Raw genomic sequence first — 10,186 nt, 5'->3', positions numbered from 1 at the left:
ATTTAGGCACCAGCTGATAAAATATTTTTCTCAACATATCGAGGGTTGCTGCTCTCAATTCCTTCCATCCACCTCAAGGCACTTTCTCTAGGTAAGTGATGAGGGCTTCTCCTGACATCAGCTGCCCCATCAGCACCTCCAGAAAGGTACTTCACCTCTCAGCTGGGATAAATCACTGTCTGGACTATCTTCTAGTATCTTCCCAGTGGTTGCCAAGAGTGATTCCACCCCTCCAATCTTTTAGCTAGAGGAACCCAAGCTTTAATTTCACACAGGCACACGCAGACAACACGCTAGTCTCCAATTTTGTTGGAAGGGTATCACAGAATCATTGAGGTTGGAAATGAACCGTTAAGATCATCCAGTCCAACTGCTGGACCCACAATCAGTTTGAGCAATGACTCCACGCTAGTCCAAGGGGAAGGAATGTCATCTGGTTGCCATTGCCTCCTCTCGCAACACCTGCGCTCTCGCTGGAGTCCTGCCACGCAAACACTGAGAGGGGCTCTCTCCCCCCTCGTCCCTCCTGTCCTTGGCAGGCCAGTTAACAGAGAAAACACACATCCCCTTCTCTGTCAGGGCTCTGGAGCTGTTGGATTTAGGTCTGTGTGGAAGAATGACACCATTTAAAATGTTTAACATAGAACACAGAAAGCCCTGGTGAAAACAGGCAGTTAAGATTCCAGCAGAGGAGGTTAATAAATGAGCAGGTAGCACTTGCAGAAGGAGCAGACACAAACCCCAAGATCAGGAGGAGGTTTCTGCTGAAATATTTGTCTTCCAGATGCTGGCCTGCCAAATGGGCAAAACATGCCCAGCCACAACAGCAATTCTGCCTCTTGCACCTACTTGCATCAGAAAAGCTCCTTATCAAACTGCACACATTAATATCACCTGTGGTATTGTCTTCCATGTCAAAGAAAAAAAAACATCAGTAAAAAATGTTGGGGTTCCTAGGAGACAAAAATTACTGCAATTCACTACAACCATAGCAACAATATTAAATACAAATACAACATAAAACTGATTTTCCAAATGTAACTGCCCCCACTGCAAAGCACTTGCTATGCCCCAGACTGCATGAGCCCAGGAGTAATCCCAAGGCTCAGGAGTGTGAATGGAAGCACAGTCAGTTTTATCCCAACTTTGGGATCACAGGAAGCAAGGTGAGTTCTTTGTGCCTGCTTTTTACTAATTCTTTCAGGGCCTCTTGCCAAGGTTGTGACACCTTCCAGCAGGTGACTCCTCATCTTTGAGGTCCAATTCCTCCCAAATTCTAGCACTACATACTAGGATACCACAAGCCCTGGGCACTAGCATTTCTAGTGCTGGCAGTTGTGTTTCACCTATACATCAGCTGCTTTCTCTGGTAGAGCCAGAAAAAACCAAAACCCTTCAGGGTCAGGCTCCTCACGGCCCTGACTGCAATAAGCAGACAGTTCTCCTGCCCACCAGCCTGTGTCACTGAACTTCATCTTCCTGGGCACTATGGGGCAAAACACCAGATTTGACTTCACTTTTCCCTTCTCCACACCCCATCAGTAGAATTAGACTCCTGCTTCATCAGGAAATATCACTCCCAGCCTTCCATGGATGCTCAGTTCCTGGAGCATTGCTTGGCATGTGTTCAGCTTCCAGAGGGGAATCACCACACTTTGACATTCAAAATGAGTAAAGAAGCTGAAAGAAAAGAGCTCGGATACAGAATCCACAAAAATCAGCTTTAAGGACATAGTATTTAAAAGGGCTGACAAGTCTAAATTCAATGATTTTGAATATCCAGCTTTGAAATAAATGATCTTTAATCTGTCTCTAATGTTTGCCCTTGCACCTGAGGTTGGTAAAACTTATGTTCTGCTCTCATTTAGAAGCTGCAGGAAAATTATCCACAATAAACCTCATTCTTTCTTCTAGGATTAAGAATTGTATATCATACTTGGAGTGAAAATCTGTTTTATGCATTAGGTCGAACACAGGATTGAAATTTTTTTCAAGTTAAGTGAAGATAATTTTGCGTTTTGATCATAAATATTCTCCTGGTCATTTCTGGCCAAACTGTCAAAAGACATTTTATGCCATTTTGGAAGAGGCTGTTATTGGAGGAAAAAGGTAGATTTTATATTTAAACAAAGTGTGCCTGAAATGTTGAAAAGTTGATTTAATGTTAACAATTCTGCAACTCATGCAGTATTTAGGCCAAAAACCAGCTCCAAAAGATAACAGCAGGCAGGAAAAAGACTGTGTTTCTGGAAAACTGAAAGAAGTAAGCTTAGGAAGTCTAACCAGTTAAAGAGAGGATGGGACAGAGATGCTCTTCTCAGATGCCTTCTCTGTTGAGAATTATTTTATTAAAATGAAATTTCACAGAAACACAAGAACAAAACCCAGCAGAAGAGAGAGTGCCTCTACCTTTGAGTTGCTCTGCAGCACACAGGTGTTCACTTTTATAGGCTCACACTGCAAGAGATCTGAGTGGGTGCCAAGGCACAAGGTGTTCAGCAAAACACATGAGGAGTCAGCTGTGAATCAAAGCTCTCTCCTGTAAATGACAGGAGATGCTCCTGGAGTGCTCTGTCCTACAGTGCCCTCATCAGTAAGTTCCAACGAGAGGCTCAGGGTGCAGCAGCTCTCACCAAGCTGGATTATGAAAGGGCTATGAAAGGTGTTTTGATCAAAACCAAATTTTTGGTCCTTTTCCAGAATTCTGATACCCAGGTTTCAATTTGCTCATCCACAGTAGCAGTGATCTGTCTTCAGAAAAGAGACAGGGAATCATCACACCTTCCTTTAAATCTCAATTCAGGAGTGGCTTGGGATGGACTGAGATCCTGACTAGCATCAGACTGGAGAAGTTTTCCAAACAGAATTTTCACAATTTTTTTTATTTTTTATTTTTTATTTTTTTAGAATATCTTTTTAAAAAAATCTAATTCCACAAATGCAAGGATAAAAAGGGGAGCTTCCTACATTTAAAATCATTTTAGGCACGTGGGTGTGTATCAAAGGATTTGGCACCCTGTGGATATATGTGGCACCATACAGGTACAAGGATAAATGTTCACACGGATGGGATTTTTCCCAAGGCACAAACAGCAGACATGGGCCAGCATTTTCTCCTAGTGTCCTAAAATTCAATGTGCAAAATTTCCCCTGATGGCAGCAGGATTCCACAGAGGGGCAGGGCACCAGCTCCCACCTGCCTCTCTTGTAGTTCCTCAGTTTACATTCACTCCTTGGTGCATGTTCCCAATAAACCAGAGAACTTCCCAAGGAATGCCCATCTAGTTTTAACACTCATTGGGAGCACCACAAGGTGCTATTTTTAAGGCTACAAAATCACAATCAGAATTCATTATTGGCAGTGAAAACTGCAGTCTCTCTTTCCTCCCTTCAGGAGCAGACACCAGAGTGAAGTGCCAGGGGATAAAGGTATAGCATTTAGTTTCTGGAAACCTCAAAAATTTAATGGTTGTGATGAATGGTTTACATCCTGAGCTCCAAGGTGGAGTGTGTAGAATTTAGAAAAGAAGGATAAAGTAGTTTCAGATGCAGTCTTGATTCCTAAGGCAACTTTTCCTGTTCATAACTTTTTAAATTCCCTCTGTCTGTTGGACTATTAAAGAGTCAAACAATGAAAAAAAAGAAAAAAAACCTCATACACATCAGCTGAACTAAGGACCCCCTTTTCCTCATCCTCTAATCTTTTACAGCAATAATAAAATTAAATGCTAATTACAGCAACAATAGGTTAGAATGAGAGTAATAAAAAAAGCTGTCATTTAAAAATAGTAGATTTCTGTTTAAAAGCTACAAAATGCGTACAGTGTGGAACTAAGTAAAGAGAGAAAAACCACATTCCAGGTGAAGAAATTACCTTTCTGTTGAAGTTTGTGTTGGTGTTGGTTTACCTTTCCCTGAGCTTTTTATGTCTGGACTAGAAAAGCTCAGCCTTTCTGTTGTGGGGGGAAAAAAAGCTGAATATTAGTTTGCTTAACTGCATTTCATCCTGAGTGCAAGAGCAGAGAGCTCAAAAGGACCTGTCATCATTTCAACAGACGATATAACAAAGAAACAACTTGAGGAGATTTTATCTGTCCCTGAAGTATTTCATGGTCATTTATAACAGTTTTGCAAGGAGGTTTTCTCATCCATTAATTAGGGTTCATTATGGATTTTAAGCAGCCAGCTTTAAATTACCTATTATATCAACATTCCTATTTATTTTGATGGAAACAAACAAGAATCTTGTGCTGACACCTGGCAGTGAGTTCAGGTTAGTGAAGGGCTGGACAGTTTTTTAAGGTGCCTACCTAGCAGCATGTCTAAAAAGGAACTGGTGAAGACCAAAGTTAAATGTCTGGCTGTAATCAATCAGGATGCCTCGGCTTTATCCCAGAAACCTGTTTGGCAGCTTTGCTGGAGAGCATAAATCAAAAAATTCACCATCATTTTAAGCAATTTTTGTAATGAGGCCAGTCACTGAGATGGTCTCTGGGATGACACTGTGGTTGGGGCAGGAACAAATGAAGGCAGCAACAGCATTTGTCGCTTCTCTCTTTAGGGCCATGAATCCACCAAAACTCAGAATTTTTTTTTTTTTTTTTTTGGATACATGGATATACAATTGAGACACACTGACTTAAACCAGAAATCTGACTACCTCTAAAAGGCAGGTTATACCACCAAAATGGCAAAATCTAAAGTTCAGGACAATGTCTATGACACTCAAAACTTCCACAGGGACTTTTATTACGGCAATTCTGCATTCAGTTAACTCCAGACACTCCACTCGCTCCCAGTACAAAACTCTTTGGCTTCTGACAGCATCACAAAGGAAATCTGCCATTCACACAGTGAATGGGGTATGTATTAATTTGCCTTTCAGAGCGCGTGCAGTCCACTTTGCTGCTGGTAATCTGCATAAAACTGGATTAACGAGTCGGGAATCCTCGGGCTCACGACCATCAGCGCGCTCCGGAAGTGCCGGCCTGTGATAGACTTGGCATGGATGTCTTCCTGAAGAGCTAGGAGGGCTGCTTCCCTGCAGACTGCTGTAATCTGCAAAGAAACAACAAAAAACCAACCACACAGCATTATTATTATTATTATTAACATTACTTGAAGAAAGAGAACACAAGAACATCGAATCACTCCAAATACCAAATAATCACAAGTAGAGTTCTTCCAACTTTTTTTTTTTTAATAAATGAGGTTGTGGACGATTAGGACATCCAAAAAACAGGATGCAGCTCAAAATTCAAACCACAGTTAAATTACATTTCACATTACAGCATGCTGCAAATTAACTCACTAATCATATTACCTTGTGTTAAACTCCCCACACCTGATAAATTCAGATCCTAACCACCAGCAATACATTTTTCCATCCCCAAAGTACAAGAACAGATATTCCCAGGCTCTGCGGGCACTTTTCTTTCCCAGCCTTGCACTGGGAAAGAAATAAAAACAATTAATTCCGAAAGGAGGCTCGGAGGAGAGGGGTGTGTGGAAGGGGAGGAGGGTTAAGGTCTCATACCCTGCAATGTGTTTTTAAGCTCTCTGGACTTCAGACAGCGGAAACAGACTGATGCCAGTGTCACTCTAAAGACACATTACTGTGGTGAAAGGAGCTTGTGGAATGAAAAGAGATATTGTGATTTCCAGTGCAACAGGGAAAACAGTGATTGATATTGACTGCTCCCTTATATCTGTAAATGAAAGAGCCAACTGAAACACATTTGTCCGGCTATTCAGCATATTTTCTCTGTTTGTTCACTTACTGAAAGGAGTTCCCCCGCTTATGTTCTGCTAATGGTTGCCAAAGCCGTTTAGTAGCTTTTTAGGGGATTTAGCAGCATGTTTAGGAAGCTTTCACAAGAAAACATGCATGGATTTAGATGGCTTTGTCAAGTTACAACAATATTACTATTAGTTCTGTGCTGCTCTAATGAGCACCAAAGCTAAACACTGCTGTTACGCATTTTAATGCTTTTCAGGACTTCAGAGACAGCTGAACGTGGAAGCGCAGCTGAGATTTAGTGCACCAGCTTCTCGTGGAGATCAGTAATACATCACCCAGAAAGTTAATAGAGGCACCCTGGTCTTTCTGCTCAGGTTTTTCTCTAAGCAGACATTGTGACTGTGTCTCCATCTTGAACAGGAATATTAAGCTACTTAAAGAAAAAAAACAGCACCAGATCAAACACCCCTTGCACTCCCTACCTACCACTATACCTAGAATTCTTTCTCAAGGGAGAAGACAGGTGATGGAAAAACAGACCCCAAGCATTCTGGATTCAAAACCTCTGTTGGCCTTTGAAGGAGGGGTTCATTCCCCCTTGATAAATACTGCAGTAAGGCTACAAAATGAAGAGACTCTCTGGAAGTTTTCATAGGCATTACTAAAAAATCCCCAAATGCAGTCCAGCAGATTTGGCTGCCCCATTCTTCTCACGGAGACCATCACCTATCCATGAAACGCTGAAATGCTGAAGCAGGGTGTCACTGACAAGGTGTTCACTTGTCAGCAGCTGTTTTAGTGAAGGAGAAGCTGAAGGAGACACTGTCAGGTTGTCACATCCAAAACTGAAGGAACACCACTGCCAATCCTATTTCTTCCTGTTTCATTTGTACACCAATACACCCAGGAGGAATTCACCCACAGGCTGATAGTTCTGATGATTATTTAACCTGTTCTCTATGCTCTGCCAACACTATCAGTAACAGTGATGACAACTAACCTCCAAAGGATTTTTTGTTTTGCTTTAATTTTATTCTTAAACACTGAACCATAAGTTTTGTGATAACTCAAAATCACTAGACATGAGGAAGCACCAGAAAACTGATTATTTTTGATTTCTTAAAAGCATTTCAGTTGCTTTTAAGGGACAAGGAAAGACTTTTAAGGTATAAATTATTGTTTTCCCTTTTCCTGGCTGCACTCAGAATTTTTGTGGACTAAACATTTTCTATATTATTGAGTAATAAACAGCAGGCGTTATGGCACAGTGTTGAAAATTTAGGCCCTCATGTCTGATCACAGAGTCACATGGAGTTGTTTCCATTCCTTGGCTAACCCAGGGGATCAGGTTTCTGAGGTAAGAGATTGAACAAGGCAAGTTTGATTATTTTCCTTTGTTCAAGTATGCAAACCTTTAAAAAAAAGTCCTCACAAGCATTCTCACAAGCTGGTAAAGCTAAATCACTCGTGGAAAGCAAACACAAGTAGTAGTGTGGCCACAGTGACTACACAGGAGGGTGAATTCATCTGGTGAATTAGAACTAGTCTGTCATGGAGACTCCTTGACACAGCCACATTAGGACATTTCTTACCATATGGAGCAACAGAAGGGCTTTTACATTTCTGTGGATTGAGGAAAAAAAGGAAGGCCACAGAAGAGACTGTGACTGACAGCAGAGGAAGGAGACCCTTTGCAGCAAGACATGGATTGTTCCCAGGCTTAGCAGCACTCCAAACACAGAAGTTGCATCCACATCATCAGCTTCAAAATCCTTCAACAGGTCTATCCCAAAGGAACTTCTCCTGTGACTGTCCTCAATCACTTCTTCTTTTGGCCTCCACAAGATCACCCCGTATCAAGTACCACAGTCCAATCATGCCTTATATAATAAAAGCACTTTTGTTTGTATTTAACCTGGCAATTTCAGCAAGTCCTCTTATTCTCTGTTTTGAGAAGGTGATTCATCTCTCTTCCCTGTTCACCTTCCCTGTATCATCGATGGTTTTACAGAGTTTTATCTTATCCCCTCTCAGTCAAGTCTTTGCAAGCTGAAGAGTCCTCAGTGACTCAGACCTTGCTCCTGCCCAACCTGTCCATTCCTCCTCCCCCCTTCCATTGTTGTCTTGGCCAGTTCTGCCCTGAGCTCTCACTGCTGAATGCCTGAAGCTGTGCAGGGCATACAGGGGGCTGTACCAGGCCATAGCTCTGGGTTGCTTGCAGTTCCTTTCTTGGCATTGTATTTGTGCTGAGAGGATTTTTCTCAGAAAATTATCCGTGCTGCCTCCAGCATCTTTTCCCAAGTGACAGTATCTAATTTAGGCCAAATTATTTGTGAATTTTTGAAGCTTGGGTGATATCCTTTTGTCTCCATTGCATTTATTAAGATGAACAGCCTCTGCCTTCCTCTATAAATGAATGCTGAGAACCAATACTACTTACCTGCAAGGTAATTCTTAATGAGTTGCAAATACAAACACAAGGGATCATAATTTTTACCCTTTCAGTACACAAAAAAAAGACAAATACAAGTGAAGTATTTTGGATCTCTGTGTGTTGTGAGGAATACGAATAACATCCTAGCCCTTTTCCAAAGTCAAAAATATTATCTCACTGTAGGGAGGGACAAAATAAGATATTTTGTGACTGCATCTGAATCCAGAATGGCTTTCAGCACCCACTCTTAAGGCAGTAATGAAGACATGAAGTGATTGTCAGAGACAACAGTGATTAAACAGCACAACACCAGGCACCAGGCAATTAAACTCTAACTACTGTAACTACATGGGTGCTACTGCAGCAAACCAGGCTAAAGAGCCAACCAGGTGGGGTAAAAAGCTGCTGAATCTAAGAGTACCAGAATATCCCCTCGTTTGGTTATTATTAATATCATTATAAAAGGAAGTTTACCAAAGAGAATTCTCGTTTTCAACAGAGTCAGAGCAATTTACTGACCAATGCAATCATCTGTTGTCTGCAGTCATCTGTTAGCATGAGAACAGTTTTGAATTCATGCATGAAAAACAGTACATTGCTTTCCTAAAGGACTGATTTATCATCTCAGGAAGTGCTTTGAGTTCAGAAAATAAACAATTAATTTAGAATTCTGCTTCAAAGTCAAAAGGAAAGGAGAATTAAAATTTGCTGTGTGAACCACGCACACAGAGAGCAGTAAGAAGCAAAACCACACACCAGCTCAGAGCTATGGTGCAAACAATGAGCCCCTGAGCAGAAGAGGATTTACACCTAGTCCTTCCCTCCTGCCCCATTCCATTCCCAGCAACAATAAAATGCCCGGTGCCAGTTACTGTTCCCTGAATAAACAGCATAAGCACAACCCATCTTTCCTCAGACACCAATGGCTACACTGGCTGCTTCAGCTGGGCCGATTCTCCCCCATTCTGGCATTAAGCACCGACTCTTTCCAGCGGACTCAAAGTCCTTTTCAGCTTCTTTGTATTTAAAGTGCTCTAAATAGCTTTAAAGAACCTTAAAAAAAAAAAAAAAGAAAGAAAGAAAAAAAAAAAAAAAAGAGCTTTTGTGTTAAAGCCTTAGGTATTTTCAAGAAAGTGGTTTTGTTAAGGCCGAGTGTGCTGGGAACACCTGTGAATGTCGGGTTTAATTGGGCTGCAGCTGGTGTCGATTGTGTGCGCCGTAACTGGCAGCCACTGCCTGGCCCGACATTGTGTTTCATTTTCCTTTTTCCTTCCTTTTTAACTCGCTCCTCCACCCCGCCAGTTAAAGTTGTAAGGGGTTGTGTGTGAGAGAGGGATTAGGAGGCTGGAAACAAGAATAGTGCCCTGCGGGTTGTGAATAGCGCAAATTGGGGCGCTTCCTGGCGGAGCGGTACCTGCGAGCCTGAGCGCCCGCCGGGCACCTCAAAGGGAGCCGGGACCAGGTCTGGGGACTCGCCTTCCCCTCGCAGCCAGGGAGGGATAAAAGCTTCACACACGGCATTTGAAAAGACATCAATAACCCCCGGGTCTCGGACATCTGTGTCTCACTCGGGCGAATTCCTGCCCTGCCCCTGTGCCAGGAGCTGCTCTGTGAGAGCAAAAGGCTTACAGCCACAAAAGAGGGAGAGCAGGAAAGCTCTCAGCACCCACCTGAACTAAGGGAAAAGGTGGGCATGGATGCCTTTCCAAAGCGAGAAGCACAGTAACTGGAAGAGGTTGCTGACTGTACTCTTAAAATCCACATAAATAATTCAACGCAACTCCAGCAGCGCACAACTTCCCACAAGGGATTTGCAGGGGGCTCAAAGCAGTGCCGGGCAGAGATGTAAAAACCCCTCGAGGTTTGTGCCACCCCCAGCAGGTCACTCCTGCTCAGTGTGGGACGCCACGGCCCCGCTTTCCCCCCTGTCCTTTGTGCAGGCACCACCCGCTGCCGGCTGCGGGCTCCCGCCCGCCTCTTGTGCTGGCTCCGGCGCTAAGCTGGCCCTTTCA

At 42.8% G+C, this 10,186-nt stretch overlaps 1 protein-coding gene across 1 annotated transcript in view; it reads right to left on the bottom strand.

Moving 5' to 3' along the window:
• Nucleotides 1–4,867: 4,867 nt before the first annotated feature.
• Nucleotides 4,868–10,186, bottom strand: part of SPATA5 (spermatogenesis associated 5) — a 153,761-nt gene continuing 148,442 nt past the window's right edge. The window contains 1 exon segment of the mRNA XM_033061138.2: nt 4,868–5,058. Coding sequence (XP_032917029.2) covers nt 4,882–5,058 — 177 coding nt within the window. The 3' untranslated portion in view covers nt 4,868–4,881.

Source organism: Catharus ustulatus, chromosome 5 (genome assembly GCF_009819885.2).
Source record: "Catharus ustulatus isolate bCatUst1 chromosome 5, bCatUst1.pri.v2, whole genome shotgun sequence".
NCBI lineage: Eukaryota > Metazoa > Chordata > Aves > Passeriformes > Turdidae > Catharus > Catharus ustulatus.
This window is presented reverse-complemented; position numbering and strand designations above follow the sequence as displayed.